Source organism: Triticum urartu, chromosome 6 (genome assembly GCF_003073215.2).
Source record: "Triticum urartu cultivar G1812 chromosome 6, Tu2.1, whole genome shotgun sequence".
Taxonomy (NCBI): domain Eukaryota; kingdom Viridiplantae; phylum Streptophyta; class Magnoliopsida; order Poales; family Poaceae; genus Triticum; species Triticum urartu.
Window position 1 is genome coordinate 11019791 of NC_053027.1, and position 12858 is coordinate 11032648.

The 12858-nt window shown below is 43.6% G+C and overlaps 1 protein-coding gene across 1 annotated transcript; it reads left to right on the plus strand.

The window, feature by feature from the left end:
• Positions 1–7150: 7150 nt before the first annotated feature.
• LOC125516160 (hydroxycinnamoyltransferase-like) lies at positions 7151–9129 on the plus strand. Its single transcript, XM_048681643.1, has 2 exons — positions 7151–7636; positions 8026–9129. The coding sequence occupies exons 1-2, from the start codon at positions 7217–7219 to the stop codon at positions 8911–8913; spliced, it is 1308 nt and encodes a 435-aa protein (XP_048537600.1). The 5' UTR covers positions 7151–7216; the 3' UTR covers positions 8914–9129.
• Positions 9130–12858: the final 3729 nt, after the last annotated feature.

A 12858-nucleotide genomic window follows, 5' to 3' on the forward strand; every position in this document is an offset into this window, starting at 1 on the left:
CGTAGTCCGGCCAGGGCTCTCCTGATGAAGAGAGAGACTTAAGAGAATTCAGGATGTCGCCAAAAGGCGAATGCTGAAAGATGTCTGCGGCAGTGAACTCCATTATCGGCGCCCAATCAGATTCGATTGGCAGGGGCGCGGGGGGTTCGGAGTCTGGGGAGGAGTCCGGATCCTCGGAGTCACGGGTTGTGCAGAGTGCGGGGCTAGCATTCGGCTCAATCGCTTTCGGGATCGCAGCCCCCGAGGTGACGTCCAACCGCTCATCCTCGATTGGCGCAATAGGCTCCGAGTTAGGGGTCGGAACCGATGCGTGTGCGGCCTCCAGGACACTGTCCGGGGGCAGAGCTAGATCATGCCCCTCGAGATAGTGCGGCGCGCTTGGCCGTGGCTTGAGCCCGTCGAAGATCAAGTCTCCGGGGATGTCAGCCGTGTAGTTTAAGCTTCCAAACCTGACTTGATGGCCAGGGGCGTAGCTTTCGATCTGCTCCAGGTGGCCGAGCGAATTGGCCCGCAGAGCGAAGCCGCCGAAGACGAAGATCTGTCCGGGGAGAAAAGTCTCACCCTGGACCGCATCATTGTTGATGATCAAAGGAGCCATCGGGCCTAAAGGCGACGACACAGAGGAACTCTCAATGAAAGCACCAATGTCGGTGTCAAAACCGGCGGATCTCGGGTAGGGGGTCCCGAACTGTGCGTCTAGGCCGGATGGTAACAGGAGGCAGGGAACACGATGTTTTACCCAGGTTCGGGCCCTCTTTATGGAGGTAAAACCCTACGTCCTGCTTGATTAATGTTGATGATATGGGTAGTACAAGAGTAGATCTACCACGAGATCAAGGAGGCTAAACCCTAGAAGCTAGCCTATGGTATGATTGTTGTATATGGAGTTGATTGCCTACGAACTACAACCCTCCGGTTTATATAGACATCGGATAGGGTTAGGGTTACATAGAGTCGGTTACAATGGTAGGAGATCTTGAATATCCGCATCGCCAAGCTTGCCTTCCACGCTAAGGAAAGTCCCATCCGGACACGGGACGAAGTCTTCAATCTTGCATCTTCATAGTCTTGGAGTCCGGCTGAAGGTATAGTCCGGCTACCCGAACACCCCCTAATCCAGGACTCCCTCATTCCTCTTCCCCTCACACCCTTCATCCATCTCCCATACTCTCCCACCTGCATTTTGCGCCTGCCCTTCTTCTTCTTCACCACAAACAGCCCCAAGAACCAGCCCGCCGCAGCCATGCAGTACACCGTGCCAACCTACCGCTTCCCCCCCACCATGCCGGAGATGCTCTACCCCGCCGGGGTGTACATCGAGAGCACCCTTCGTGTGTGGGCGATGTCAAGGTGGAGGGGCGCAAGGGGGCTCACCGACTTCTTCCTTCGGGCCGGCTATGGGCACCTCCCTCGGGGATCTCCAAGGATGTACCGAGTCGAGGAGGTCATCCACAACAGGGTTGTGGTTGCTATCCTTGCCCACTTCACTAACCCCTTCGACGCGTTCTACCTCCTCGGCCGCGTGTTCTGGTGTGGCTGCGAGTTCATAGCTTTCACCACCCATAAGATCTTCACGGACTACAACAACGTCTTCCCCACCGACAAGCGCATGCACACTCTGCCATACCCCATCAACAACACCGCGGAGGAGCAGTGAAGGGCGCCTGGAGGAGGAGCCTGGTGGAGAAGCGGCGACCATCTATCTATCTATCTATCTATCTTTTTTAGCTAAAAAAGCTGTCTATCTATATTTGACTTGGTGTTATTTAAGTTGTAAGCGTACTATTAATTCATGTTGTGGGCTTTGGTTGGCCCGAATTATCTATATTTATTATACAAAGTTTTACAGTGGTTGGGCTTTTTTGGAACCGTTTTAATCTCTGGCATTTTAGTCATAGGAAAAAATTGTCTCAAAAAAAGTCATAGGAAGAAAACAATCACGCGCCGCCCCTCTCATCCAATGCAGAACTGCCGCCCCTCTCATCCAATGCAGAACTACCGCCGCCTTCGTCCTTCCCCTCACCCATCGCCATTATAACCGCGACATCTACTCCCTCTCCTTCTCCTCCTTCTCACGGCCGCAACTTTGCTCGTCTCCTCTTCCACATCCCACCCCCTTCTTCCATCCACGCAAGAACCTCGATGGAGGAGCAGATCGCCGGCGGCGAGAACGCTGACTTCGTGGAGATCACCGACGGCGACAAGGTAAAGATGGCCATGTTGATGGAGATCCGTTCTTGGTTTAACAACATAAGGCAGTTGCACTGGACGACAAGGGCCACTTTGAGGGAAATGACATCCAGGGAGAAGAAAAAGCTTTTTCTCCCGCCCGCACAACCGAGGCACGACATCGAGATCCTCCTCTGGGCGATGGAGCAGGCCAATTCGTCCAACCCGTGGGACAGGCGCAGGTGGTGGGCGTTCAGATCAAGGGTAGAACATCCACTGGATCAGGAACCCACGGTGCACGAGGTGCCGTTGCAGATTGTGGAGCCTCCAGCCGAGTCGGAGATGACTCCGAAGCGCAAGAGGAGGAGGACAGTGGTCGCGACATCGCATCCCCGCCGTTCTCCACGCTTCTCTCGCCGCTCCCCTCATCTGAACGGCGGCAGTACCGTTGTTTAGGGTAAGCTTCCCCACTCCTAATCTTCCTACTGCTCGTGCTTACAATTGCGGTGGTAGTGATTGAGTACATGCTTTTGGGGGCTGGATTATGATGTATATGAACCCTAGGCTAAATTTGTACTGTTGTAGTGGTAGTATTTCATGTTCACCTGCACTTCTACTCCAAAAATTTGTTATGTGTCTTTCTATTATTAAGTGCTTGATACTATATTTGAACCCTTTTTTTGAGTTGTTGATTTCTTTTTGGTAGAGCTACCAGCTCTTATGGAGATGCTCATGTTGTATGTATTGTTCTCCATTATTTGTACTTGGCATTCTGTGCAATTAGATGCCATGACAAGCCATGTAGCATATTTATTTATTGCCTCCAACATGCCATCATTTTACTCTGTGCATCTCAGCAAGTATAAATGTGTCAGCTATAAAACTTTGTGAATTTGCTTGATGGTTCCCACTAAACTATAAATCCCCCTTTTGTTTTCAAAGTAAGCCACTGACATCCGGGTCCCACGGAAGTCACACACACACAAATGCTCCCAGTCATGTGGCCCCTGGCCCACTGGTCATCCTCGATGACTAGCCAACCTCAGTGTGCCTCTACCAATAACAGCAGCCCTTTCTGTTATAAAACTATGCAACTTTGCTTGAAGGTTGCCACTAAAAATATAACTTCTATGGCCATGCTTCCTAAAATTTATTTGCATTATGTTGTCAATACTTTCATGCCATGCCTTTTGTTGCTATGACAAGTTTATGTTGCATGGTAAAATCTTGCTCTAAAGTGGCCATGTTAATGTAATTGTTTGATGTTAAAAGTAAGTTGCACTTGTGAGATTGGTTTTGTTTGCTTGTTGTAACCATCATGTCAACACTGTTTGTCATTATAACTGTTTCAACATAACTGTAATTTTCACTATGTCCTAACATGTAACAGCAACTTTGCCATTCGTGTTTCGCAGGAAAAAAAACTGGAGTTCACAAGGCTGGAGACCTAGAGTTGTGAGGCTAGGAGGCTGATGGCGCTGCTGCTGGCTGGTCCTTCTTCTTCCAGCTTTTGTTCCTCCTTCTCTCTCTACTCGTTGGATTCTTGGGCTACATCCCTATGTGCTGTTAATGTATTAAGTTGATCCTTTGAATCTATTGTATTAGATTTAATGTGGAAGTACCTTAATCTCTACGAAAGAGATGTTGGTTCTATGACTGATAATTTCTAGGAGCAAGCTTAAATTCAATATTTATGATTTTTTTTTTGAATTGTTTGGATTGCTTACCACATGTGTCACGTGGTCAATATGTAGGGATTATTAACATATGAAAACAACAATTTGATCGCCTATGTAAATGTGTACAACATAAATTTCAAGATAAATTGAAACATGACACGTGCACATGCAATTTGCCAACAGGTCCAGTTGTAGTAGAAAAAGACAGCATGTGCACGTATCCAACCGTGCCTCCTACGATTTTGTTCCATGCATTTGTCGCCACATGTCTTTGGAAGTAAAAAATATATAATGTGATTTTCTCATAATAAACCGTTCTGGAGAGAAATTTGCAACCAACCAAAAATATCTACTGCGTGCAACTTGGCCCCCGTGGGGAGATTGGATCGACTCCTAGATTATAGGGTGAGGCCATCGTGATCGTGAGAGAAGAAATCTTTTTTTCGAGGGAAGGTAGGAATTTTGTGTGGTTACAAAATGGACCTTATTGTAATTAAGGAAATTATTATTTAACAGAAACTTTGCTATTTTCAAGCCATTATAAAAATAAATAAATTGTTTTGGCAAAAAAAAGTTGATTATGGGTTAGTTCGTTTTGTGGACACGTACGTGTAGTGGTGCATGTTGTGGGCTCAGGTGGCTCTAGGTGCATGCAGTGTATCATGCTGGCTAGGGGTGCACAAGGTAGTAACCTGGTGAATCGGGGTGGAAATCTTGTGCTAATTCTATCTTGTGGTGTGCGACATATGAGTCTAACAATCCGAACGCGCATGCTAGGTCCCGGCCTTTCTTGGGTCCCGCGTGCCATATTCGGGACAGTTGCCGCATTTCTAGGGTAGTATCATCGGGAATTCACGATCTATACCGCGGCCACACGAAATCATAGCAGGGAATGGGGTAACAATCACATGCTAAGCTCTTTGGTCCATATATATGGGCCATGTGCCACCAAAGAGAAGGGCCGCCTCGGAGCCATTGTCCGTTGAGAGGAAACGAGTCTGGCCTATGAATGGTGTGCTGGGCCTGCCCCTTCATCTGCTTCAGAACTCTGTGCCGCAAGATGTGGACCCTAGCAACCAAGGCTCGTCCCGTGCGCCACACACCAACTGGACCCACACCATGCATGCACGCGTGGCCAAGTAGACACTCACCGGTGAACCTTGACAATGTACACAAGACGCATGCGCACTCATTAGCCATCTAGCACCCAGCCATGCACACCTAGCCAGCTTCACTCAAACCGTGAACCGTTTGCCAGGTTCACCCACACCATCCATCCATTATTGACCCCTCCTCGGTTCGTTGGACCTCCGACACGAGTCCCTTCCCTCGGCATTTCAGGTATGTCAAAGCAACACGTGACTACACATATTGCACACCGAGATACGACGTCACTTACTAGTGCCAGCCAAAATGATGGACACAAGCGCATGGTTAGGATCGAGAAGCCTAGCGGCACATGATGTCGGCCCGATTGGTTGGGGGTGCATGACATGGGTCCAGATGAAACGCATGGCATCGCATGGATCCACATTCCCCTGCCCAATACCAGACAGTGGGCATATACCACACGAATCCAAGCGGTCGCTGACGAAGCTTGGAAACCATGTGTTATGTGCATGCTAAATTTCAATATTTAGGAATTATTAACATACAAAAACAATAATTCATGCGTCTATGTAAAGGTGTACAACATAATTTTCAATAAAAATATGAAACATGACACGTGCACATGCAACTTGCCAACAAGTGCACTTGTAGTACAAAAAGACAACATGTGCACGTATCCCACCATGCCTTCTACAATTTTTGTTCCATGTTTTTTCGCCACATATCTTTGGAAGGAAAAACAAAAGAATGTGATTTTCCCATAAAAAACCGTGATGGCGAGATGGTTGCAACCAACCAAGATAGATAGTGCGTGGAAGTTGTCCCCCGTGGGGAGATTGGAACGACCACTCCTAGATTATAGGGCGAGGCCACCGTGAACATGATCGTGAGAGGGTGAAGAAGGATTCGTTTTTTTTAAGGGAAAGGAAGTAATTTTGTGGGTTTACAAAAAGGAATGCACCCCTTTTTGAGGGACAACAAATGCACGTTGTAATGTGTAATTAATGAAATTATAATTTAACAGAAACCTTGCTATTTTCAAGCAATTTAAAAACAACTTACTTGTTTTGGCAAAAAAATGTTGATAATGTGATAGTCCATTTTTTGAACACTTACGTGTAGTGGTGCATGTTGTGGAAATCGGGGTGGAAGTCTTGTGCTAAGCTATTTTGCGGGGTGCCGCATATGAGTCTACATGGGGAATGGTTGGCTTGGGGGCCGGCGTAAGTGATGTGGGTCTAGTGTCTCAGTGGTGCACCATGTGGGTCTAGACGGCGGGGGTGCATGGTTTGGATCTAGCTACCTTGAGGTAACATGTCCGGTTTGCGCAATGAATGCTGCCCGTTCCTCCATTTTCATCGATGCTCTCTCTTGGTTCAACGGAGAACAATCCAAAAGCGCATGCAAGGTCCCGGCCTTTCTCGGAGCCCACGCTTGCCATATTCGGGACATTTGCCGCATTTCTAGGGCAGTATCCTCGGAAATTCAGGATCTATGATACCACTTATGATACCCCATTATGACCAGCCTTACTCCTCACTATTGAGGTAGTATCATACTCCCTCCGTCCGGTGAAAAGTGTACATATAGAAATTTTAGGACAAATTATGGAGTGGAATCAAAAATGCATTGGAAAGATGCAAGCCGCCATCTCTCTCATTTTGAATTATCCTAGCCCCAATGACCTAAGTGCATGAAAAAATTAAAGAGACCATGTGTAGAAACCTATTGTTCTTGATTACCGTGTGATGACAGAGAAGCAATTTTTTTCTACTTTAATGTGTATTGGGAAGATAAATGTATATTTTTTTATGGACAAATTTTAAAGTCAAACATACACTTTTCACTGGACGGAGGGAGTAGACTAACATATGCATGTTACTATAATTTTTTTTTGTGTGTGTGTGTGTGGGGGTGTGGTTGACAATGGAGATGGGCCACCAATGTCTTTTGATTTCCATCAATGGGAGACAGCATCATGGTACCGTACTACAGCTGTGGGTAAAGAAAACGATAGGATTCCATATCACCATGAATGTCTCCATAAACTTCTATTTACTACCTTTAATTGTCTGGTCCTGGTTGATTCTGATCATATGTCAAAAGAAAGATGCTTTTAAATAATTGCTGCTTTTGAAATGCGATCCTTCTCTTTAAATAATTGATGCTCAGTGCCCATGTCTAACGAACTAGCTAGCACTAGAAGAAAGAAAGAGAACGGGACATCGAAAGCAAGAAGGAGAAACAGCTACTGCGGAATGGCCGGTGAGGAGGAAGTGCAGGTGGTAGAGTCCTGCTTTGTAACACCGGCCACGGACACGCCGCGAAAAGCACTGCGGCTGTCACCACTCGACCTCCTCATGCTAGCCAACAGAGGCTACACCCCACTCGTCCACTTCTATCGCCGCCGATGTTCCGTCGACGACTTCTTCGACGTGGCTAGGTTGAAGACAGCACTGGGCAAGGCCCTCGTGCCCTTCTACCCCATGGCCGGCCGCCTCAGGGCCGACGCCGACGGCAGGTTAGAGATTGACTGCAACGGCGAGGGCATGCCCTTCCTCGTGGCTCACTGTCACCTCACCGTTGATGACTTTAGCGAGTTCAAGCCATCACCAAGGTTAAGGGGGTTGTTTGTTCCCCACACCGACGACTCAGAGGACATCGTGTGCAGCACTCAGGTATGTCTCATTTCTTCTTAATTGGCCACTTCCTCTGTTCCAAGTGATTTGAAGTTTTGGTTTTGTCCTAAGTCAGTTTTTTAAATTTTAATCAAGTATATAGAAAAACATGTTCATATCAAATTTGGTGATAGCTTGAAGCATATATATAGTATGAAAATGTATTGTATGATTAATCTATTGAAACTAATTTGGTGTTCTACATGTTGATCTATTATACTACTGACTTGGTCAAACTTAAAAAAGTTTGAGTTGGGACAAAAGAACTTCAATTAGTTTAGAACGGTGGGAGTAGGTTTCTTTTTGTCTTTCTGTTTAACAAACTCACTATTATAGTGCAAACATATAGTAACAAGCAAGTAATATGTGCCACAAATTCATATATGTAGGTGACATTCTTGAAGTGTGGTGGGGTGGCCTTAGGGACGGCAGTGCACCATGGCGCTATGGATGGCACTGCCGCGTTCCACTTCTTCCAGACATGGTCTGCTTTCTCCAGGGAGGGCGACTGGGCTGTGGTGAAGACCCCCTACCACGACCGCAACCTCTTGTTTGCGCGCAACCCACCCTTTGTTCATCCCGACACCCTCTCCCTTTTTTGCCTCAAGGTAAACATGTCGCAGCTGTCGGGGCCAGTTGTGAACGAGGTTTTCACCCTTGGCAAGGGCCAAGTTTCCACTCTCAAGCGCATCTGCGGTGGCGACATGAGCACCTTTAGTGTCGTGAGTGCCCACATGTGGCAGTGCATGTGTTTAGCCCGGCGGCTACCGCCGAACTGCACGACGCGCCTCGTGTTCCCGGCCAATGTTCGGCGCAGTATGACGCCGCCTCTTCCGGACGGCTACTTCGGCAACGCGATAACATACGTAAGTGTTGCCAACGAAGCACGGGGCATCGCCTCAGGTGACCTGGCCTACATAGTGCGCCGGATTAGAGACAGCCTCAGCCGGGTGGACGATGAGCTAGTGCATTCTGCAGTCGACTACCTCGAGCTAGCAAAGACGGACAACCGCCCTGCTACAGGCAGTTTGCCAGCGACAGATATGAGAGTGGTTAGTTGGCTTGGCATGCCGGTGTATGATGTGGATTTCAGTTGGGGAAAGCCATTGGCTATGTTGCGTGCTGAATCAAACCGCGGAGGCTATGTGCACCTGATTGACAGCGCGCATGGGGATGGCAGCATACGCCTAGTCATGTGTATAGAGGCTTCAATTCTCAAGGAGTTCAAGCGTTTGTTGTATGCCAAGTTTGAGAGCATGGTGTATTCCAAGTTCTAGCCAGCTAGTGTCGTATGCACCTCATTTTTTTTTTCTTTGAGCACCTCCTATCCTATGTTCTGAGCCACGGTTAGTTTTATCTAAGTTTTAATCTGTTGAATATTTTAGTTTCAGTTAATCCGGATCTAATAATTTGTATGTCTCGGAGTGTATTGGAGACGTGCATGGACAATTGTATGCTTGCATTTATTCCAATGTGGTTACTTTTCTTGAGTAGCCTGCTGATGAGAAACTGACATTTATGTGTTTGTCAGAAAGCTTGCGATGAAAATAATGTCGTTCTGAAATGGGTGCCGCTGGATAGCTGTTATGATTGATGTGTATTTCAAATTACTTGTTAATGATATGGTGTTCCCTGGGTTTACCTCCCACTGTTGACAAATAGCCAACGGGATAGGTGGAAATCTTCCGCATCGTGGGAGTGGTTCCCATGTCATCAGGGAAATTACGTATAGGGACTTACTAACACATATGCCCGTGTGTTGCAACTGGAGATAAAATAGTATGCATTTAAAGTCAGTGAGAATTATATGCACAAGTAAAACTCTGTGAGCACACAAAAAAAGAACATTTATGGCATGTTTAGTTCGTGACTAATTTTGCCACAACTAACCATAGACAAAGTATGGCTGCCACAAAAAGTGTGGCTAACAAAATGGCCACCACAAGTGTGGCAAGATTTGGCAAAAAAAATTAAGCCTATGACATGTGGATCATATAACTAGAGAAGTGTCAGAAGCCATAAGTGTAGTAATGAACAAAACACATGCCTAAGATGTTGTGCCATGACTAAAGCTTAGGCATGGCAAATTTGGGCTCGGAACCAAACAGGCCCTTAGCTTCTCAGTTTGGCCGCGTGTGAAGGAATCCATCCACTATGTTCCCATTCATTGATTGAGTGCATTTAAGAGTTTTGTTACGTCAACGTATGCCAGAGAAGGCCCTTCAATCCTATCAATTAAGAGGATTTTAAGGTATGAACTTTCTAAACATTCTCGGAAACATGAAGAATTTTTTAAATCTTGAATAGTTTTTCAAAAATTATGTACACTTTTGGAAAAACGCGAACAAAATATGAAAGGGAACATCTTATAAAATTCACAAACAGTTTCTGAAAATACCAATTTTTTTTATAAAAACATGAACATTGTTTGAATTTATGAACATTTTTTAAAAAGGGAACATGTATTGATAATTCATAAGATTTTTAAAAAATATCTATCTTTTATACATGAACATTATTTTTAATTGTGAAAATTTCACTAAAACAAGAATACTTTTTGAATCTAGAGCATTTTCTGAAATGCCATCTTCTTTTTAGAATTCTCAAACAATTTTGACAAAAAATGAGAAAACGGAATTTTTTTGCATGTTTCGAATATTTTTCAAACTGAAACAAAATTTCGGAATTCTAAAAATTTTCCAAAAAAATTCTTTAATTTTCAAAGTTTATTGAGAATTTTTTATTTATGAAATAAATTCTAAAAGAAAAATAAACTTGGAAGGGAAAAAGAGACACGGGAAAGAGAACAAAAATAGAAGTAAAACACATAAATAAAGAAAAATGGGCGAGCCCATTATAGGTTGTCACGTACGAAACTTCGACTATTTATCGCCGGGTGTGGAAAATAAAAATTTCTCAGCTGCGTGGGAAGAAAAAGAAGGGGGCTTGCTTCGCTGGCCACAGCGCGCGGCGCACGTACGAAAATTCTTTTCCTAGCAGACAAATGTATAAAAATTTAGTACCAGCTCGGACAGAAAAAAAATTCTTTTCGGTGGTGAACGGATGAAAAAATCGACGAAACGCACTGCTTTATTAGTAGGTACTAGCACACATGCCCGTGCGTTGCTATGGGATGACGAAATTACATGCCTCTTCCTTAATATAAGAATGGATCAAGACCCTCACATGACCATATTCTCTAGTTCAACATGGCACCCTTTAATTAGAGCCGAACCAGTATTTTCTGTTGTACTGGCACATGCCCATAATTTCTTTCAATTATAATTAACCTGCACATCCTTTTTTATTGGCACATGGAAGCTATCACCGTTAATAATTTATGGTGTCCCTTAATCTGAACAAGCTGACTTATCTCGATGTCCAGATATGGAGCAGGCCCAGTATGGGAGTGATCGAACTCACGACCTCAAAAACCCGACCACATGTTGCTAGCCACTCAGACAAACACGTCTTGTTAACCAATGGTCAGCGCGAACATTAAAGAACATAATGCAACATCAACTTCAAAACATTTTTTTTGAACTTTTCAGAAACTGATATCTATGAACTGCCAAATATACTTGGCAACGTGAACAATTTTCCAAATTATGAACATTTTTTTGAAATTTCCATACATTTCAAAAACACGATTTCTTTTTGAGCGGAACATTTGTTGACATTCACAAACATTTCTTAAAAGCATGGAGAGTTTATAAATTAAGATATTTTTTTTAATTTGTTTACAATTTTAGGAAATGGGAACATATTTTGAACACATAGAAGAAATTTAGAAAATGTGCCTTTTAATGCAAACATTATTTTCAACTTTTTCAATATATCACAAAAACAAGAATATTTTTCAAATTTGTAACATTTTTTAAATCTTCCACAAATTCGAAAAAACTAAATATTTTCCAAAAAATTGGAATTATTTTTAAAATTCAGAAAAAATCAGAATGACAAAAGAAATTAAATTGTAAATATTTTTTAGATTGAACACAATTTTGGAACTCATAACATGAACTACCGAATATACTTGGCAACATGTACAATTTTTTGAAAATTCCATAGATTTTAAGACAAAGCAAGAATAAAAAATTTGAACGGAACATCTCCTGAAATTCACATAAATTTCTTAAAAACATAAACCTTTATAGAAAATATGAACATTTTTTAAGTTGCGAACAATTTTTTGAAATTAGATTATGTTTTGAAAATTCAGAAGAATTTTAGAAAATGTGTTTCTTTAATGCCAACATTACTTTCAGTTTTTGCACATATCGCTAAAACAAAATATTTTTCGAATTTGGAACATTTGTCAAATGTTTTTTTAATCTTTATTTTTTTGGAAAATAACAACATTTTTTGGAAAAATGGGAATATTTTTCAAATTTTGAAAAATTATTGGCATGACAAAAAAATCCAAACATTTTTTAGAATAGGAACACTTTTTTAATTCGTAACTTTTTAAGAATTTTAAATTAAAATTGAAATTGCAAACATTTTTTGAAAATTTCGAATTTCAGAAGAAAAGTAAAAAATAGACTTAGAATGTGAAAACGTAAAAAATTAACAGGAACTACAAAGAGAAAGAAACAGAAAACTAAAAATTGAAACAGAACACGAGCAAAAATGGGCCGCCGAGTCTTGGGCGCCCTGTGCGTAGCTGAAACTATTTGTCGCATTGTGCGGAAAATATGATTTTTTTATTGCTGCGTGAGCAGGGAAAACTGGGCTGACTTTACTGGGCCATAGTGCGCGGGGCCCACGCACGTAATTCTGCAGAAATCGTTTTTCCTTTGCTAACAGACGACGTCAAAAGTTTAATACCACCTCAGATAGAAAAAAATTAATGGTGAACGGATGAAAAAATTGGAGAAACGCATCTTACTTTATTAGTAGGTATAGAATGGAGTTTTATAGGTTTTTCCATCCCCAACAACTAAATGAGCCTCAATTATATCAATATTCTATTTTTAAGTTTTGCTTTATTTGTTCCATAGTCGTCTAGTGCTTTGCTAATTCCATTGTCGTCAAGCAGATGGGGAAGGCAGACTGAGGGGTAGGGGGCCATGGCGGCGGCGCCACCGGGCACAGGTTTAGGAGGCGGATGCCAGTGAGTTGGGTGGCCTCTCCTCTGTGGATTGGAGCACCTTCAAGCGGCAGGGGAGGGAGATCCTCTGGCGAGCGCGAGATCCGGAGCAGTGTGTGCGGCGGTGGCT

Bases quoted from the DNA above. Each gene is read 5' to 3' on its own strand.
- LOC125516160 (XM_048681643.1), top strand. From the start codon at position 7,217: ATGGCCGGTGAGGAGGAAGTGCAGGTGGTAGAGTCCTGCTTTGTAACA. The intron at 7,637-8,025 runs GTATGTCTCATT...TCATATATGTAG, and splicing joins ACATCGTGTGCAGCACTCAG to GTGACATTCTTGAAGTGTGG.